The sequence below is a fragment of the Alosa alosa genome, chromosome 6 (genome assembly GCF_017589495.1).
Source record: "Alosa alosa isolate M-15738 ecotype Scorff River chromosome 6, AALO_Geno_1.1, whole genome shotgun sequence".
Classification (NCBI taxonomy): domain Eukaryota; kingdom Metazoa; phylum Chordata; class Actinopteri; order Clupeiformes; family Clupeidae; genus Alosa; species Alosa alosa.
In genome coordinates, this window is record NC_063194.1 from 2,169,282 (window position 1) to 2,189,774 (window position 20,493).

Sequence of the window (20,493 nt, forward strand, 5' to 3'; positions counted from 1 at the left end):
GCGGAAAAACCGAATATGCAACTTTCTGGTCCCGGACCGAAGAAATCCGGATGTTACTCAGCGGAAGGACTCGAAAATGTAGTCAGATTGTAGTTTCTAAGAAGACTGCAAAACGCACTCCGACTTGGCTTTGTTGCTGCTGAAATTGTAAGTAGCCTACTCTTGGGTGAACTTCGTTTTTGTAATGTGGTTTGATAGTCTCTTGAACAATGTGTTTGCTCGACCGTTTTATTGTGAGCCCTGTGTGTGTTTAGCTTGGTTTCTTGATGGCTAGCTCGCTAGCTAGTGGGGGTTTAGTGTAGCAGTCACTTGCTACCAAAGCTGCAGGGGGAGCTATGTCGTGAAAAATGCGAGCCCAAATCAGGCGAAAACCCAGAAACAGCGAAGGAATAACCAGACTTGCATAGGGCTTCTTTAAGTATAGGTATAAGTGTGGCCACAATCCGGCTGTGGGATGGAGGAAGGGATTATGCATGTGCTAATATAGCATGCAAACAGTGAAGCAGTAAGACAGTGGTAAAAAGTGGCTAGTGGACAGACAGTACACAAACATGGGTGGGTGGAGATAGACAGACTATGCGGAGAAGTCTATCTCTCCTCTTCCCTTAAGTGAAGCATTGAACAGTTCAATGGCCCTAGGGACAAATTACTTCCTCAGTCTGTCTGTTGTGCAAGGCAGTGAGCGAAGTCTCCAGCTGATCAAGCTCTTCTGCTTTGTAATAGTGCTGTGGAGTGGATGACACTCATTGTCCAAAATGTTGATCAGTTTGTTCAGGGTCCTTTTATCAGATATTGAAGTGATGCACTCCAGTTCAGCTCCCACTACAGAGCCAGATTTCCTTACCAGCCTGTCAAGTCGCCCAGCATCCTTCTTCTTTGTGCTTCATCCCCAGCATACCACTGCATAGAAGAGTTCTTCCAGAATATCTGCAAAAGAGTCAACAAATGTAATAAGAATGTATTGTGCAATTATTAATTGCACTCGAGTTCATAGGGTTCACCTTCTCTGACTCAAAATGTAACAGTAAATGTTATTAGACTGATGCTTTTCTGTGGATTTACTTACTCTGTAAATTTTACTCTGTAAGCACAAAAGTGATGCTCTGACGTGGACGCAACTCCGCTCAAGGATGTTGTTCTGTGCATGGTTCTGTGTATAGAACCATATCTGTTGTTCTGTGTGCTAGCCAGAGCAGAAACGTATGGAGCTAAATTTGTCTCAATAATATTTGTATATGCGCAGAGGGGGATCCACAAATATTTCTTGATTTGCATGTGTGTTTTGATATCTACAAATAAAAAAATCATATTTGTAACTCGTATATTGATTCTTACAAATATAGATAAAAAAAAAAATAGATAAATAAAATGGCATTTGTAAAACCGAAAATTTCATTTTTCATAAACAAACTCAAAGATCGTAATTCTTGATTTCGCTTGCAAACTGACGGTTTTATGTGTTTACTAAACAAAGATTATGGAAATTAAACACCACTTTTCCATCAAAAAGCTTGTTGTAAAAGGCATAACTTGTTAGATTTAAGAACTAGGTTCGCTAGCTCTATGTGTTATGAGCAAAGAATCTTTGGTTATGAGTCCCATAGAACAACACTGCCATCTACTGGATTAGAAAGTGTCAGCAGTCTACTTGTGGATCTGAGTGGCTTCTCTGCCGCAAAGTTTGTCTCAAAAATACGTGATCCACAAATGCTGATCCACAAATGCGAAAACGAAAACTGTGTGTGCTGGTGATCCACAAATGCAAAATTAGATTTCACAAAGGCAATTTTCAGTTTTACAAATGCCATTTCATTTACAAATACACATCTACAATTGTGAAAACCAATTTACAAGTTACAAATATGATTTTTTTATTTGTGGATGTCAAAACACAAATGGAAGTCAAGAAATATTTGTGGATGTCGCCATCTACTGGATTGCGATTTCTTTGTGAAAGTAGGCCTATTTACGTGTGGATTTGTGTGACTTTCATGTGAAGAACGTCTCAAAAACACGTAACTTTGGAAAGCGATGAATGCGTGTGCTGGTGATCCAGAAATGCAGAATCACATTTCACAAATGAAATTTTCGGTTTTACAAATGCCATTTTATTTACAAATGCACATCTATATTTGTAAAAATCAATATACGAGTTACAAATACGATTTTTTTATTTGTAGATATCAAAATACACATGCAAATCAAGAAATATTTGTGGATCCCCCTCTGCGCATATACAAATATTATTGAGACAAATTTAGCTCCATAGAAACGCCCCCGTGCGAGAACTGCTGGGCTCGCCGATACTTTTCTCTGATATGAGCACGCTTTTCTGTTTTCATGGTTTTATAGACTGAACACAGCAAATTCTTCCGAACCACTAGGTGTCGCTGTATACTTTTGATGTAAATAAATCGTAGCATCCTTACAGCGTGTCAAAAGAAGAAGTGGTGAAAATGTACTTCTGGAACTTTCTGTCCCGGGTTACGTTGCGAGAAGATGAGAATAAGCGATAGGTAACTAAGCTTTTCTGTGAACCTCTGAAATTTAAGCAAATATTTAGTTCTTAACATTCGATACGAACTCTGTAGTGTATAAAATCAGAGTGACGTCTTATTCTCTAACGGAAAATCAAAGGGATGCGGTCCACATAAACTACCGGAGGTTGACAAAATACACTAGCCAGCTAGCTAGCTACCTTGCTAACATTAGCAAGCTTGCTATACTTGGCTTCTTCGCAGGGTAGCACTAGCTAACTCGCTAACTCATAAACGTTACCCAGCATCTGTTAACGGTTAATCTGTTAACACCATCTCGTTTGTTACTTTGAGGTATACGTATTATATCACGTGTGAAAAATAACGTTAACTTTAAACTTATTGTGAAATTGGAATCTTTTCAACCAGCTAACTTTACGTCAACGCGACAGTGGTTCATGGCATGGGGTCCGATTAATGAGTGTCAGTGACTTAATAACGTAAATCTTTCCTAAATTAACTTGTCAAGTAAACATAGGAAGTATTTGTGATGGGTAAAGACTATTATAAAGTGTTGGGAATACAAAAAGGTGCGTCAGAGGACGAAATCAAGAAAGCTTACAGAAAACAGGCTTTACGATATCACCCCGACAAAAATAAGTCCCCCGGAGCGGAGGATAAATTCAAAGAGATTGCAGAGGCCTACGATGTCCTAAGCGATTCGAAGAAAAAGGACATCTATGACCGATATGGAGAAGAAGGTAATATTATGTGCATGGAGTGGTTATAAACTTACATTCTGATAGTTAAACTGTTTTGTAGTTGGTTTGTGATGAGGCTAATGCTAACAGCCAGGTGGTAACATGGAATGACCTGGACTAGATAGCCAGCCGTCCAAATCGTTTGGAGACAGTAACCAATGTCACCTGTCTTAACATTTCTGGGTTGTATGTGATTTAAAGTTTTATTTTAACCATCTCTTCATCATTGTTAACTTTTAATGGTAATGTAAGCAGAGCCCTAAGCTAAGGCAACTGTCATAGCTGATGCTTGCCCACCCAGGAACTATGTTGCTCCTTTTTAACATGTAGCTGTTAACAGTAGCTTTAGCTCCTCGTTTAAATGCGAATTTGTATTTTGCAGTGAGACAAAGTTTACACGGTACTGTTAGACATTTCCGTTTTGTCTGACACCCGTCCATGAGTTGGCCAGATGGCCCACTCTGTTGCCTCACCCGAAACTACCCAGTGTTTTGCTGCCAAACAGGTTAATTCTGTCACGAGCTTGGCTATGAAGACAGGACGACTCTGCACGACTGACGTGCTGCTTATGGGTTGCACTGAGGTTACTGTTGTTCATGGATTTAGTTGGCTAACGTTTTTCTGACACAGCCACGCTGTTGTTAATTTTTTTTTTGTAAAACACAACTCATTTGTGTAATGAGTTATACAGCAGTCAGATGACCCTGATGTGTAGGCAGTACGACATGCCATTATCTTAATACAATTTTCTTTTTTCCCCAACAGGTCTCAAAGGAGCTTCAAGTGGTGGATGTCCCAATGGACCCACCTACAACTACACATTTCATGGGGACCCTCACGCCATGTTTGCTGAGTTCTTTGGTGGCCGCAGCCCATTTGACCAGTTTTTCTCACACGGTGGCGGAGGAGGTGACGATGACATGGACATTGACGACCCGTTTGCAGCGTTTGGCATGGGAGGCATGGGAGGCATGGGAGGCATGGGGGGCATGGGGGGGTTCCAGAGGTCCTTCAAATCCAGACCTGGGAACATCCACGGCGGTAGGGAGAAGAAGAAGGACCCTCCAGTCATTCATGAGTTGAAGGTGAGCTTGGAGGAGGTGTTCTCGGGCTGCACCAAGAAAATGAAGATCTCCCGCAAGCGCCTCAACGCAGACCGCTGCTCCATGCGCAACGAGGATAAGATCCTGACGGTGGACATCAAGCGTGGATGGAAGGAGGGCACCAAGATCACTTTCCCCCGGGAGGGGGACGAGACACCCACCAACATCCCAGCCGATGTGGTTTTCGTGGTGAAGGACAAAGCACATCCAGTTTTCCGCCGAGAAGGCTCAGATGTCATCTACCCTGCTAGGATATCCCTCAGAGATGTAAGTGCCAGAGATAATTAAGATAGAGCTGTCACTTTGATAACAAATTTCTGTGTCAAAATGTTTAAAAGTTCAAGGCTAAATATAGGCCAGTGTCGAAGATGTGTCAGAGATGTAAGATGTAAGTATAGCCTAGTAGGATTGTGCCAAGCTCTATGAGAATGCATGCGACCCCTGAAATGTCCCTTACTTTTTAAAAAATAAAAACTTACTAATAATTCAGACAGTGAACTTGGCAGGTAATTGGGTGTAAATTGAATTGAAGGATTTTACCTTTTTGTTTTTTCTGCTCACGGAACATCAGTCCCTCAGCGTTCCCTCTTGTACTGTCAAGTCATGTCAGAGTAGATATGTATTTGCAGAGCAGTAGCTGAATAAATAGGACATAGACTTGGATATTATTCAAATTTTCTGTTTCAGTTTCAACATTCCTGCTGGCCCCCTCCTCCCTTTTCCTGTCTTGAGACCCTGACCTGTTTGCAATCTGGCTCCTTAGCTTCCTGCTGTACTCTTGTCGTAGGGCAGTGTTTCTCAAAGTGTGGTCCAGGGACCACTGTTGGTCCCCAAGCTATCCCAAGTGGTCTGCAAGCAGACGTGATAAAATATAATATAGAGTTTGCCATCTCCAAGCAACTTGTATGCAAAAACAGTTCTGCAACTCTGCCTATGGAAGCTATGCCAATTTAAATGATATGAATCCTCTGACACAAAAAGCAAGGTGCAAAGACTATAAGCAAGGTGGTTCAGTGAGTAGGCCTACTGTGTAATATACTGTTGAAGTAGGTCTTTTTTTTTTTTTTTTTTTTAGCTAGGTGGTCTGTGAATGTTTTTTTTATTTTTTTATTATTATTAGTTAAGTGGTCCTTGGTATGAGAAAGTTTGAGAAACACTGGGCTTAATAAGTTTCACAGCAAATTGTCAGTCTGGGACCTAACTCAAAATTCTGGTCCATCTGAAAACTTTTAAGTGGTGACCACCCTTGATAGATACCCCTTCCTTTCTCATGACACTGGTCAGAGGATTCCTATTCTTGCTCCTCTTGGTGTCCTTCAGGCATTGGCAGTAGTAGTAGTAAAGAAATCATATTAATTAAATGTTTTGTCATTTACTGATTAATGTGATACAAGATTTGTGCAAACATGCCCATTGTAAATACTCCATCTTTCATTTCCTCAGGCGCTTTGTGGATGCTCGATTAGTGCCCCAACACTGGACGGCAGAACTATTACTGTGACCTCTCGCGACATCATCAAACCTGGGATGAAGAAGCGTATTGCGGGGGAGGGCCTGCCTCTCTCCAAGTGCCCGGAGAAGAGGGGGGACATGGTGGTGGAGTTTGTGGTGAAGTTCCCCGACAAGTTGGGCCAGAGCACCCGAGACGCCCTCGGTCAGATCCTCCCGCCGTGATCAGAGTGTAGTGATGGGAGGAGCCGTTATCCAACACTAAGACTGCCTCATCCAATAGCGTTTTTTGCTTTTTGCCCTGGTGTCCTGCTTTTCTTTTCTATGTCCCATAAAGATAAAGAGACTTTCTGGTGAACTGGAAGTAAGACAAGTGTAACCGCACTTTTTTTTTCCCCCTAAAAAATAAATATTTTATTTTACCCATTGCTAAAGGAACCCTCCGGTTTAAAAACAACCTAGGGTCTCTTTTTGGATGATAATAATTGTAAACATTTTACGTTAATCAGAGTAGTTTTGAGTCAGACCAGAATACGTATTTGCAAGGAAATGGCATATAGCACAGCCTTGCGAGCACACTACTCTAAACCACTGACTAGGCTCAAAATATTGTTACACTTTTGTGCTACTGTGGGCAGAGTCCATGCAGACCAGACAAGCTGAAGTATTTTTTAACTTTAAGTGTACAAAAAGGGTATAAAAAAAACAGGTGGTGTTTGTGCAGGCAGTGCTTTACCTATTCTTCCGGTTGCCGCCATGTTGTATGGAGTCCTAGCAGTATGGCGGCAAAAAGGTAAAGCACTGACTGCTCAAACAGGTCCTTTTATACTCTTCCTGTAAACTTAGGAAGTTAAAAAAAAACTGCACCCTCCCCACAGTAGTACAGAAGTATAATGACATTTTGAGCTGAGTCAGTGGCTTTCAGTAGTTTACTCTGATGTAGTGAGCTTGCCCACAAGGCTATGCTATATGATACTTATATGCTAATTCCGTGCAAGCGCATAATCCCGCCCTACTCAAAACTACTCTGATTAAATTATATTTTGGTCCTCAACAAAGGTTTACACTCAGTATCATCCAAACATAGACCCTGGGTTGTTTTTCAGACCAGATGGTTCCTTTAGTTTCCCTGTCTGTTGGTGATCACTAACATGATGCACTTTCACATCACTGTGAAATATTAGAATTTTTATTTTTTTTATATATATATTTTGGACTGGGGAGGGACATACAAGACGACTGTACTACGTCTTAACCTATGCATCAGCATTCATTCCCACATAGCTTTACATTGCTGAAGAAACTGGGAGTCCCCCTGAAACGCATTGATTTTTGTGCATTGATAGTTGATTTTGTCTTGTAACAAAATATTAATCTTTGTGGTGTATCGTTCCATGTATATCCTGTTTTACACATTGTTTCAGACACTGATGTCTGGATTGAAATCTCGCAGCCTTTTGCAGGTAGAATGGGAGTTGTGCAATTGTAATTCCCAATGAAAAGGAGTACAAAAGCTTTGAGTTTTGTCCATGGTCATTCAATTTTAGTTATGCAAAAAAGACTCCAACCTTTCCCCCTGCCAATGGGGCCTCCCAAGATCCACATTACAGTTGCTACATTGAGGCCCAGATTTACCAGAGGCTTTAGCAGAGATTTAGCCTGTGCAAAACCATTATCCTGACCTATGATTGTTCCATGTGTTTGTACAGTATGTATTTTCACTGAAGGTCATGATTTTTGTTTTGTTTTATGTTAAACCTGTGTGCCAAAACCTTAAGTCTGGTCCTGCGTGTATCTCAGGTGCAAGTATGCCTGAATGTAGCGTTTGTCTTATAGGGAAAAAAACACATTTGCACATATCTATATGGATATGAATAGCCTAGGGCTCAGACAGGTCTAACTGTGTGTGCCGTGTAGTGACCTGAAAACTCCAGTTAAATTCCAAGAACTCACAAATGCTGTTTTATTTCAATGCACCGTCAACCATGAAGCAACCAGGGAAATGTCCCTGAGTCAACCTCATTACAGAACTGACTTGTGGAGGATGTTAAGTATCAGTATTTTGTACTGACTGAACGTAATATCAAAATATACTCAATCCACTAATCGGTGTGTGATGTCTATGGATCCTTTCACTTCAGCCATCTACACAAAAAAATCACTTTAACGTTGATCATTCTTTATATATTTATTCCATAGGAACTAAGATACAGTGCTAACAAGTGCCAAAAAGGTTTGTGTGTTCCCTGTAGATCAGAATGTGTGTGTATATATATATATATATATATATATATATATATATGGAGTTGCTCCAAAAGAAATCTATGAAACCGCTTTACCAAAATAGCAGATGAAACTCCGCAGTGATGGCTTGCCAAAGGTATTTTCAAGTTGACCCAGTAGAACATTTAACATTTTGGTTGGATGTGTGTGAAAAAACATTCAGAAGCCGTGTTCATAATTGTGGGTCACAAACATTAAAATATTTTTAAAAATATGCAACTGACTACAAATTGTATGTTTCAAGTGGCATTTGTTTTTAGTTTATGGCCATGGAAACCATCCAACCAGGTCAGTCCAATTGTATGCCAACATGTGAGTATCAATGGAGAGTTGTCTAAACTTAAATGCCAGACGCATGGGGCAACTTTGAACAATGATGTTGGGCAACCACATAACCGGTTCCTTGTGGTCTGATTGGATGATCATGGTAATTTGCCTAAATGATTTAGTCAAATTAAAGTTTTCCAGAAATGTTTGCCAATCATGAGGAATGTGCCAGTACAACAATGCCGAGGATGGATTATTGCCCTGCAACTTTGCTGAGAATCATGATTTTATATCATGTACAGTCGTCATACATCTTAGCTTACATAGATGTTGAGCCTGCTTGAGCCGAGTCCAAATGCTGAGAAACTAAGGTAGGTGGCAGTATTGGTATGTGTTTGTAATAAATCGGCTAAATTAAGAAGTGAAGAAGAAACCACGAAGATGTCCCACCCTCTGAATTACAAGCGTTAGGTAAAATTTTGATGATCAAGGCATAGGACTTGTCAGAAGTGGCAGCGGATTTCATTTATTATAGGACCAAGACTTATTTCCAGAGGTTGGTGAACGTCTGCTGCTAATGGACATAACGCTTTGCCATCTATAAACGGGTGAGTTAGTGTAAATTTGGTGGCTAGCTAAGCTAACTAAGACGCGTCGTTTCGAGATAAATTTCTTCACTTTGTCAACTTATTTGTAGCAGGTATGTTTCATGATGCACACTAAACGAACCGAATTAGCTTTTTTATAATTACGTGCAACGTAAGATGGTAGTTGGTAGTGGTAAGATATACCTTTACCGTTGTAATCACGAGTTAGACTGATGGGCCTCAGGAAAGTTAGCTAACGCTAATCAGCCTATTAAATGTAATCAACAAGGTAAGCTAGCCATCGCAGCTGATGATCGCTTAAGAGATGGCTAGTTAGCTATTTGGATTAATAGTTGGACGTATTTCGTCATTGTGGTTAGCATATCCGTTCAGTAATCAGTCTTTTATTTGTGTAACATTGTTTTAACAATCTGTTTGTTTAACAAACAAACGTTACACGAAATTGATCTAATGACTAGATTAAACCATATGGACAGTGATTTATGCCTACGCCTACGTAACTGTAAATACACATTTGTATTTTTAGTAAGGTGCCAAAGACGCAGTTTTCAGGCAAGCACGAGAGGCCGCGTCAATATGTCAACAGTTGATATCTGCTGTGTGTTTGTGTCTAATTTGTCACAGGTGTTGGCCCTGTAAGAAGTGATGGCATAGAGATGTGAAGGGCACCTATCCGTGTCTGTTTCATATTTGGCCTCAGTGCTGTAGGGTTTGCGGCTCCCACCGCTGTTTTGATCCTCCTGGCCTAGCGAAAGTGGCTCACCCAGATCATTGTGTCTGAGGTATACTGCTGTCACGATTTCTTCAGTAAGACCTAAATAACACTTAAACACATAAGATGCCTTTAGGACTGGGGCGAAGAAAGAAGGCTTCTCCACTTGTAGAAAACGAAGAGGCGGAGCCAGTGCGGGCAGGCTTAAATGTGCCAGGCTTGGACGGCATGGATGGGGTAGGGGGCGGACTTGGGGAGGCAACTGCACAGGAGGGTCTGCCTCCCCCGCCCACCAGCTTGCGTCCTCGTCTGATCTTCCACACGCAGCTGGCACATGGGAGCCCAACGGGGCGCATCGAGGGGTTCAGCAATGTCCGGGAACTCTACGCTAAGATCGGCGAGGCCTTTGGAATACCACCAGCTGAGGTGAGGAACAGGGGACAGCCGGGGTCCCCATCTGCTGTCTAGACGTAACTCTCGGTTACTCGGGAGTCTTCTTCAGGTGATCATACATGGGCCGACTGTTCGAGCTATGTGGCTAGGCAACCACATAACCGGTTCCATGTTTTCTGATTGGATATTTATGATAATTTGCCTATGAAGTATGAACAAAAATTGGCCAATATAAATAAGAATATGCCATAACAATAATAAAGAACATTGCCCAGCAGTATTAATCAGAAAGTCGCTTTGTCAGCTTTAAGTTCACACACCATAGATAATGTTGATGCAAACGGTGTGTGTTGTCTGTCACATACGTTCCTAGGTGATGTTCTGCACACTGAACACGCACAAGGTGGACATGGACAAGCTGTTGGGTGGTCAGATTGGACTGGAGGACTTCATCTTTGCACACGTGAAAGGCCAGCGGAAAGAGGTGGAGGTGTTCAAGGGTGAGGATGCCCTTGGCCTCACCATCACAGACAATGGAGCTGGCTACGCCTTCATCAAGGTGAGCAGGAAATGTGTGTCCTTGTAGTTCTATCAGCACAGTGTTTATGGAGTATATGTCAAAGTTCATGAGACTCATTCCTAGAGATTATAAAAATATGAAATGATGTGTGCTCTTAGATTTTTATAAGTGTTTTAAATTTACTTAATTGGTGTAATTTCAGAGAATAAGAGAAGGAAGCATCATTCATCAGATCCAAGTCATCAACGTGGGAGACATGATCGTGTCAATCAACGGGCACATGCTCATTGGCTGTCGACACTACGAAGTAGCCAAGATGTTGAAGGAGCTGCCCAGGGGAAAGACCTTCGTCCTGAAGCTGGTGGAGCCCTTAAAGGCATTTGGTGAGTGTGTGCCCCTAAGGATTGGCTGTTAAGTCCCAGTTTAATTTCAGTACTGGTTCTTTACTTGGCCTTCAACACCTGTTTAATGATAAGCTCCAGATGGCACTGAAATGGCACTTGTGTTGTATGTCTCTGTGTAGTGGCAACACAGCACAAGTGGCGTTTGCACCAGTTCTGTGGACAATCAAATGGCACTCTCTAATGGTGCGGCATCACATTTGATCTTGGCTCTCTGATTATAAAGCAAGCACCTAAATTACAGCAACATCTACAGAGTAGGTTGTAACGCATTTCATTTGTTCTTGAAAGTGCAAACAAGGTCAGGAATGTATAATTGTGTAATGAGTTAGTTACTGCCATGGTCTCTCTTTCTCTCTCCAGAGAATTAGGTCACCCAGTATTAGTAAGAGTAATGCTAACTTCTGATTAACCGTATCAGTGACGGCAACAGTGTCACTATCCATTATCTGCTGGCGGTGCCTAGCCCTAATACCTGTACGTGTATGATGCCGTTTACGTGTATGGCCTGGCTGTATGGCTTTAGTGAACTTCCACTCTTAAGTAGTTGGTTAACAGACCAATTAAATGGTCCACCTTTTTGTTGTTGTTACAATCAGACATGATCAGTCAGAGATCAGGCGGGTCACGGTCCGGTGGGGTCCAGCTGGGCACTGGAAGGGGCACCCTGCGTCTTAGGTCAAAAGGTCCTGCCACCGTGGAGGAACTGGTAAGCTCATAATAGTTTTGTCCACAGCAAGGGCCATGTAAGCATTCAAAGTGGGTATTTAAAGCTTTGTGTATCTGTGAATTGCAAAATAGTAATTTCAGGCTCCTGTCTCATCGGTCATCCTCATGTTGATCTGTCCGTGTCTTAGCCATCTGCGTTCGAGGAGAAGGCCATTGAGAAGGTGGATGACCTCCTGGAGAGTTATATGGGGATCAGAGACAGCGAGCTTGGTAATGAACCCCACACTGTCTTCTGTATCTGACCGCCTCTGATAGACAAATACTTGGTGTGGTAACAAGACATGGACACAAAAGCATGGGTTTTATTTCACCTATTGGCTTACAATTGTGAATCACCTGTTGGCTACAAGTATGAGTTGTATTTTACCTGTTGTGTTTTTTTTTTCTTTCCGTGACTCACGCTCCTTTCATTCTGTCCTCTCCTTTTGCAGCGGCCACTATGGTCGAGCTGGGCAAGGACAAGAAGAACCCTGATGAGTTTGCAGAGGCCCTGGACGAGACGCTGGGTGACTTTGCCTTCCCTGACGAGTTTGTTTTTGACGTCTGGGGCGCCATTGGCGATGCAAAGGTCGGCCGGGTGTAAAGAGTCAGGAGTCTGGAGCAAGAGGAAGCAGGGGGCTCTGTCTCACCCTGTGGCTGTGGTGAATCTATGAAGATGCACTACTAGAAATCACTCTAGTACCTTTATGAAATCTGTTTGTTTTTTGTTTTTTTGCTCTTATGTTGTTCGTTTGCTTCAGCTGTCTACCCTGTCTACTCAGAACCTGTTCCACTGGGAGGTTTCACATGGGGACTTCTCTCCACTATATGGGAGAATTATCTCTGACCTCTTGACACTACTTTCCCCAAGTGGGTTTTTATTTTACTTTTTTTTTTTTTTTTACCAAGTGTCATTCTGTGCAGAGTCCCAAAATTGTGATGGACATGTAATCCAGATGAACAGTAGTGAACTAGTCATTAACCACCATTTTAAAAGTGTTGCTTTAGTTCTCCTGACTTTAAGAAAAAAAAGTAACATGAAGTTAAAGTTAACTGATATTTAGCAGCTGTTTTTATCCAAAGCGACGTGGACTCGCAAACATGGAAAGATAAGAGATAAAATATGCCGCTGGGAGACTTTTGATAAATAAGAAATTAAATATGGCGCTGGGAGACTTTTGTTGTTTTACAGGCCCTCTGACGGTGGCTTCTATAAACTGTGACTCTTCCCTTTGCACTGTGTCACAAGGCGCTGTACCAGCTGGTTTGCACCTGCACTGCGGCCGCTCCCATGCTTACTGCGCAGCACTGGACTGGAACCGTCACCACTGAGCCCGATCAGAGCCGTGCTGGACAGGACGGGACTGGACTTTGCAGTGCTGTGCAGTGACCTTTGAGCACTGCATTAGGTCAGTGCAGCCTATGGACCACTTAGTGTGTGACCCACAGAGACCTAAACTATAAACCGATGAAGCATGTGCTGACTAGGGTTCCTTTGAGTTTCTGTTTTTCTTTGATTGTTTCTTTTTTTTTAAGTGAGTGCGAGAGAGTGAGAGCAAGAGATATAGAGAAAGAGAACTATGAGGCCTTGGTGGACCAGTTGATTTGGCAGCATTTGTTAACTCCCCAGTTCATTACATGGAGAAGTTGCATCACAGACATTCGAGATGGGGGCCCTGATTTGAAAGACAAACAAGGTCTTCAGTGTCAAACACGTGTTGCAGAGGTAATTGTCATTGCTGGGCAAATGGTCTGATCATAAATCTACATGAGTGTGTAAGATCTAAATAAATTGTGTGAGTAACGCTGACACATTAGCCAGTTAGTCTGAAGTCTTAACTTGTCTCACTCATTTTTATATATTTACAATTACTATTACGTATTGTATTGTTATATTTATATTCATTTTTAAATCTGGTCGTTTGTCAAGCAATGGGAATTATATTTGCTACATATGTTTTACACTTAAGACCAAAGACTTTATCTGTCTTTCAAATTAGGGGCCATAGCGCTGAGCAGTACAAATGACAAACAGGCTCTGACTAATACTCCCGTGCTCCTCGTTACCTGTAAGGGGCGTAAGACAACCATTCCATAATGCCAAACTGAAGGAAAACTCACTGTTTTAGGCAATCAGTGTGACTACAGTATTATACCAAGATATAAATATTTTCAGTGTATTTTCTTAGCAGAAGAAAGGTTTACAATGTGTTACAAAGGTTTACAGTGGCCTCTTAAGAGAACAGTATTGTGTCTTTATGTTGACCTCCTGTCATTAGAGGGTTCGTAGTGTTGATGTGCTTGTCGGTCTTTTTTTCTTTTCTTTTTTTTTGGAGCGGGTCATTGGACTCGAGTCCTGATGTCCACTCCTTCTCCACTGCACCTTCTTCTGTAGGCCAAGCTGTGGCCAAAGCACTTCCAATGAGCTCAACCAACAGCCTACACAGTAAGGGGGGGATCACATTAGCCAACGGCAAGCGGCAGGTTTCCTATTGTTCTCTATGGTTGGGCAGCGGAACGGTGGCAGCGCTAGCGTTGAACAAGCTGAGGGTTGAACTTGGTTCAACTTTCAAAGCACAACGCAAGCGTATTCAATTGACAAACCGTTTGTGTTGCTTAGGAAAGAGACACAACTTATTATGGTCTGAGCGTTACACTACGTTCGCTTGTCGCTGGCTAATGTGATCCCCGCCTAATGCTGTGTGATTCAGGGCTAGGAGAACAACCAAATGCTAACGCCAGTCGGCAACTCAGTAGCTTATGTGATGTGCAGAGAGATCGTGTCATGACAAAAAAAAAAAAAAAAAAACAAAACACACACAAAAAAAAACACTGATCATAGAGCTGAATGCAACTTGACTTGGAATCTTTTATATAAACTGTGTAGTTACTTTATATACATCATACACTCTGTGATGATAGTTTTGTATCGGTTGATTTTGGTTTGTCTTTTTCTGTCACTCCTCAGTGCTTTTTCAACTATACTTAACTGAGTATTACTGTCAAATAGCTCTATGTTAGAAACTGTAACACTGAAAGATTTATTGTCTTGAAGGATTTTCTTTTTACACTGTTCCGCTGTTACAAATCATAGTGGCAATAATGATAATGGGATTGATTACAAGGACCTCATCATCTTTTTAACCATGTTACAAAATGAAGCAAAAAAGAGTACCATTTTTGAATGGTCAATATATGACGAAAAATGCCGCATTAAAAAAAAGGAAAAAATAAGTTTGTAGTTGTGTTTTATGGTGATGTCATCATTTACAAAACATCAACAAGTGGTGTGTCATGCGGTCTGCGTCGTAAACAGCATTATTTAGTTCTTTCTGATGCCATCAGGGAAGGGTCATCAACGTGTGTGTGTGTGTGAGGGAGTGAGAGAGCTAGAACCTCATCTGTGAGCACAGATAAGTGACTAAAAAAAGATAATGTCATCATTTGCTCTTTTGAGTAAACTGGGAAAATAACAAACTAGTGTGTTATTACACTAGAGTAGTGCCCAGGCATGAGTGATGTTGTAAAACCACCATGGACTACCTCCAATAATGTTAAGCCCGTTTCAGTGAAAAAAAACAGATCAAGCTGAAATCATTCAATTGCATGGGAAAGAAGGAGTCTTGGCTTTACCCAATTGGCCCTAGTCTCAACTATTACAATGTGTTTTGGCAACATATGGTTACAGTCTATATGCCTATGAGGCGGTGCCGTCCCAGACTTTGATCCTAGCCCTGGGGGTGTACGACAAAGCGAGTACACCTAAGATAATGGAGAAGGGCTGAATGCAAAAGGATATGCTACAAGCATCTAACTGAGCTATCAGAAGGCTGGTAAAAGAGCCTGTGTTTTTATTGTATTCTAGAACCATCACAGCCCCAGGGTCCTGTTCAGTACAATTAATTACTTAATTAATAACTAATTCATTCTTATAACCCGCTTTGGTTATAAAAAAATTCTAAAATGACCTTGAAGAAGAAATATATATACAGTATATATTTATGTTGTTGTGTTTTGTCTTTTGTTCTTTCACTTTTATTACAATATTGTGTAATATGACAGCCTTTTTAAATGTTCTCATTCTTGTTCATTTTTATTGTCAATTGACCTGCCTCAAATGGAAAGGACGGTACAATTCTAATGCTTCATAAATAAAAGTGACATGACAGTCAACCGCTCACCGAGTCCCCAAAACAGTACTGTTGACTGCAAACAAGTCAGAAGTGCTTTCTAAGTAGTGCTGTTGGTTTTGGTGGAGCCTTTAAGGCTGGGTGGACATAAACAGTAAATGTTTTAAGGGCGTGTATGGTGACTATGCTCTCATGTTTAGATCAGATGGCCAGATGAGCTGTACTAGGCTGTGAACACTCTAAAGAGCAGGTTGGGCGTTGGGGTCAGACCAGTTCTTCCAGTCAATCTGTTGACCAATACCATAGTGGACAAGCTCTGGTATGGTGACAAAAGCTGAGAGAGATGCAGCGAACTACAGGTTATAGAGGGAGAAAATGGAGCTTTGAAACATACTTAACCCAGACAAACAGCAAGGAAAGGGGATCCTTTTTGTTCAAAGAGAATCTTAGTGCAGCTAGTGGTGCCGCCGTTCCCCTTCGACCGAGGGCTCTCTCGCAGCCTGGCGGGGCCAACCCGCTCCTCAGCGTCAAGTCGGCTGAGCTGAGGCGGCGGGCGATGTCCTCGCGCTCCAAGTCGGCGCTGGAGGACGAGCTGTCGTGCCCGGTGTGCTGCGAGATCTTCATCGACCCCGTGGTGCTCCAGTGTAGCCACAGCTTCTGCAAGAACTGCCTGCAGCAGTTCTGGAACAAGAAGGCGGCCAAGCGCGAGTGCCCCCTCTGCCGCACCAAGTGCTCGCTCCAGGAGCCCACGGTCAGCCTGGCTCTGAAGAACGTGTGCGACAGCCTGCTGAAGGAACAGAAGCTCCAGGCCGCCGCCGCAGCTGGGGCCAGCGGAGAGGCCAGTGGAGGCGCAGGGCCTCCGGAGCTATGTCCGATACACGGAGAGCCCATCAAGCTGTACTGCCAGGAGGACAACGAGGTGCTGTGCTGCATCTGCCAGACGTCCAAGAAGCACCAGGGACACAGCGTCTGTCCAGTGGTGGAGGCCGCCCAAGACCTGAAGGTAGGTCCAAGAGAGAGAGACTGAGAGAAAGTGCTTTGAATTTACTGTGGTGCTGGACGTACCCAGGGTGTGACAGAAGGAATCTGAGTGAGACAGACTCAAGGTGTGTGTAAAGACCATGTTGTATTACCCAGCTGACCTTCTCATATATGCCAGCGCTCAGTGTTGCAGACATTGTCTGACATTCTCTTTATTGCAGCCTGTCTGCTCGAGTAGACTCATTGTGTTGCTCAAATGAGTTTTGGACAAATGTAAAAAACAAATGAATCGAACGTTGATCAAACTGCTGTCAGGCACCTTTATGAAAATGTCACTTCTCTGACTGATTAAGAAACAAATGGGCTGGGCACATACACCTTCTGTAAAAATAATCAAATGTTGAGAAGCAGAAAGTGAGCCCATTTGAGTTTTTTTTTTTTTTTGCTTAGTTTTGACCATTCATTGACCATCTTTCAATCATACCACTTTGCTTCAATGTCTAAAGATAATGATGGAATGTAGAGATAAGTAACATGTTTTCAAATGGTCATAGTGTATGTGTGTGGCATGTATGGTTGTTTATATCAAGTTTTGCTCCACATTCTTTATTAATTCTTTCCTGTGTCTTTCTTTAGGAACAGCTCAGAAAAGAAGTGATTCCTTTGAAGAAGAGTCTTCGCGGGCTCTATGTAGCTAAGCAGGAATGTGATGACATGACAGTATACATAAAGGTATCAACATGAAGGGCACTTCTCAGAAAAAAAAACAGAGTGTGACATCAATGGTTAGACATCAATGTCTAACATAATTGACATTTGGTGTCAAACTAATGAATGCATCAGAATAACATGACCCATTCTGTGTTATCTAAAAATCAGTATAAATCTATTTACTGTGTAGTACATTATTGATGACAGCGGCAAAATTGTGGGCTCTCTTGGCAGAATCAGAAACAGATGACAGAGAGGCAGATAAAGGAGGACTTTGCGGAAATGTATCAGTTCCTGCAGAAGGAAGAGGCGGCCAGACTCGCAGTTCTGGAGGAGGAAGAGGAGCAGAAGAATCAGATCATGAAGAAGAAGACCGACAGCATCACACGAGACATCCTCACCTTCTCTCAAGTGGTCATTGCCATCGAAAATGAGATCGCCACCAGCGACACAAAATTTCTTCAGGTTTGTGATGCTCAGCTTTTTGCAGGTTTTTCATTACTTCAAGGATTTTTTTAATTGGACTGATTCATACGGTACATTTTTCCCAATAACAGAATTACAAGAATACCACCAAGAGGTGAGTGATTTGACCCATGGTTTTGTTTGGATTACACATACTAGCTGGCAGGAAAGCCCCCCACCCCACCCCACCCCACCCCACCCCACACATACACACGCACACACACACACACACACAAGCATGTGTACAGACACACTCTCACTCTATTGACAGAAAAATACCCTCATTACAGAGCCCAGATTACACAGCAGGTGCCAGAGAGTGTTCCTGGAGTGCTGATCAACACTGCCAAGCACCTTGGCTCTCTTAAGTACAGAGTCTGGAACAAAATGCAGTCTCTTGTGGAGTATAGTGAGTATGGCATTGACATTTTGCAAATGCATGGACATTTTAAGTTCTTTTTTTTTTTTTCAAGTTTAACCATACAGAAATGTAAAGTCAAAAGTCCAAGTGTTTTCAAGCATCCAGAGCTGAACTCTGGTAATCGCTTTAATCTGGTTTCTGGCAGCCCCTGTGACATTGGATCCCAACTCTGCGTACACCTGGCTCACCATCAACAGAGACCTGACCAGCGTGACCAACAGTGGCAAGGTGCACAAGCTGCCAGACAACCCCGAGCGCTTCGACCACTTCGTATTCGTGCTGGGCTCCGAGGGGTACATGGCCGGGCGCCATGCCTGGGAGGTGGAGGTCGGCGACAAGCAGGACTGGGTGCTGGGCGTGGTCAACGAGTCCGTGGAGCGAAAGGGCAAGATCTCAGGCTGCCCCGAGGGCGGCTTCTGGACCATCTCGTACTCGGATGGCGAGTACACAGCCATGACCAGGCCTCGGACGCCCCTCTGCGTCAGCGCACCGCTGCAGAGGGTCAGAATTCAGCTGGACTACGTGGCAGGTGAGGTCAGCTTCTCCAACCCCGTGGCTATGACACCCATCTACACGTTCAGTGACCAGACCTTCACTGAAAGGATGTTCCCTTTCTTCTGCCCCGGAGCCAACATCAATGGCAACAATGGCAGCCCGCTGAAGTTGTGCCCTGCAAAGGTTGCTGTGTGGAATAGCGCCACCTGGTGACGAGGAGAACTGCTCATACTTTATTTGACTTCCTGTGCTAAAACTAATTGCAACCTTGATTCAATGAGTTGATATTTTCCTTGTGTGTGTTAAGAATTGATTGTAAAAGTTTGATTCAAAGGTTAACTAATAGGCTAGTGACAAATAGTCAGAAAGGGCTTTAGTTTTTGAGATACCCCTACCGGAGGTAGAACTAAACCCAACAATGTTTTTCCTCATCTCTAAGGTCTCCCATATATGAAATGGATTCTTGGCTAAAAATATTTTACTGCTAAGATTGTTAAATTAACAGATATTGTTAGACACCCCAAAACCAAAAAAGGACTAAAATATAGCCTGTCCGTATTGGAGTTCAGGCATATAAATTACTGCAGATCAATCACACAAGCTCTGAGAGCTTTGAAACTTGGCATGTTCATAGTCAGGAAGTTGCTTTACCTACTAGAAAAGACTGGATGTGAATATCTTGATGTATGGAATGAATAGAGACCTGTAAACATACACGTAAAATAAGCGGACATGCAAAAAATGAATATCTATGCAGAATGTTTTCATTTACTTTGTAGATGCTTTACCAGGGATAATCATAGAAACACATATGATGGCTTGTTGGAAAGGTGGGGTTGTTCTGAATCCAACAATACCAAATATGTAAATATAGTATGACGAATCAGGGTGTTCTGTCACTCAATGTATGAGGTGTCCAAAATAAAAAAAAAAAACGGAACACTGGCAAAATACAGTCTTAAGTCCAAATCACATTATCAGTGGTGTGAAGAATGTTGACATTCATTGTTACTGCAAGGTAAGTGCTGCTCTATATTTACATTTAATAATGATACATTTCATATGTCCCAGTATTAAACAATTCATATGAAACAGAGATCCAACTGAATCAGGTTAACATTGGAATGGAACACCTTTATTAAAATATTTATATTCACTTGAATTTTGTTTTGGTCAAGTCATTACTGAATAATGGAAAATAATATTGTTAGCTTTTGTCTGTCCAGACCAGCAGTGGACACAGTGGCCTACACTGCTTACTTCACCCCTTAGTAGCTAAACAGTTACAGCGGGGAAAATAAGTATTGAACACGTCAACATTTTTTTCAGTAAGTATACTTCCAGTGAGGCTATTCGCATAAAATTTTCACCGGACATTAATATTAACTTAGGTAATCCACACATACATAAAAATCCAAACATTAATGTCTAAAAGTAGTGTTATGAGTAAAAAAAAGTCGAATGGCACAGGGAAAAGTATTGAACACGCTAAGAAAAAGCAGTACACAAACGGAAGGAATGGCAAAGAACAAACTGGAATCTATAAATAGTTAGAGAAATTATCCCTCCTATCTGTGCAAATTGATATAAGCTGGGTTAGTACATACT

General features: G+C 42.2%; 3 protein-coding genes across 5 annotated transcripts; all 3 read left to right on the forward strand.

The window, feature by feature from the left end:
• The first annotated feature begins 2,295 nt into the window (after positions 1 to 2,295).
• Positions 2,296 to 7,896, forward strand: dnajb1a (DnaJ heat shock protein family (Hsp40) member B1a). 2 transcript variants are annotated; one of them, XM_048246731.1, is made up of 3 exons: positions 2,296 to 3,238; positions 4,004 to 4,608; positions 5,785 to 7,896. In XM_048246731.1, exons 1-3 carry the CDS (start codon positions 3,028 to 3,030, stop codon positions 6,013 to 6,015), a joined length of 1,047 nt encoding a protein of 348 aa, XP_048102688.1. In that variant the 5' UTR covers positions 2,296 to 3,027; the 3' UTR covers positions 6,016 to 7,896. The 2 variants fall into 2 exon arrangements, with proteins under 2 accessions (XP_048102688.1, XP_048102689.1); XM_048246732.1 differs by having other exon boundaries at positions 2,297 to 2,516.
• An 848-nt stretch (positions 7,897 to 8,744) lies between these two features.
• Positions 8,745 to 14,254, forward strand: gipc1 (GIPC PDZ domain containing family, member 1). Of its 2 annotated transcripts, XR_007193718.1 has the most exons (8): positions 8,745 to 8,948; positions 9,573 to 10,086; positions 10,427 to 10,612; positions 10,776 to 10,956; positions 11,574 to 11,683; positions 11,832 to 11,913; positions 12,135 to 12,552; positions 12,932 to 14,254. XR_007193718.1 is itself a non-coding variant. In XM_048245904.1 (7 exons), exons 2-7 carry the CDS (start codon positions 9,787 to 9,789, stop codon positions 12,284 to 12,286), a joined length of 1,011 nt encoding a protein of 336 aa, XP_048101861.1. In that variant the 5' UTR covers positions 8,745 to 8,948; positions 9,573 to 9,786; the 3' UTR covers positions 12,287 to 14,254. The 2 variants fall into 2 exon arrangements, 1 of the variants encoding a protein (XP_048101861.1); XM_048245904.1 differs by having other exon boundaries at positions 12,135 to 14,254.
• trim35-12 (tripartite motif containing 35-12) lies at positions 14,255 to 19,731 on the forward strand. The gene is made up of 6 exons (XM_048245903.1): positions 14,255 to 16,815; positions 17,430 to 17,525; positions 17,739 to 17,969; positions 18,062 to 18,084; positions 18,260 to 18,378; positions 18,536 to 19,731. The coding sequence occupies exons 1-6, from the start codon at positions 16,156 to 16,158 to the stop codon at positions 19,096 to 19,098; spliced, it is 1,692 nt and encodes a 563-aa protein (XP_048101860.1). The 5' UTR covers positions 14,255 to 16,155; the 3' UTR covers positions 19,099 to 19,731.
• The last annotated feature ends 762 nt before the right edge of the window (positions 19,732 to 20,493 follow it).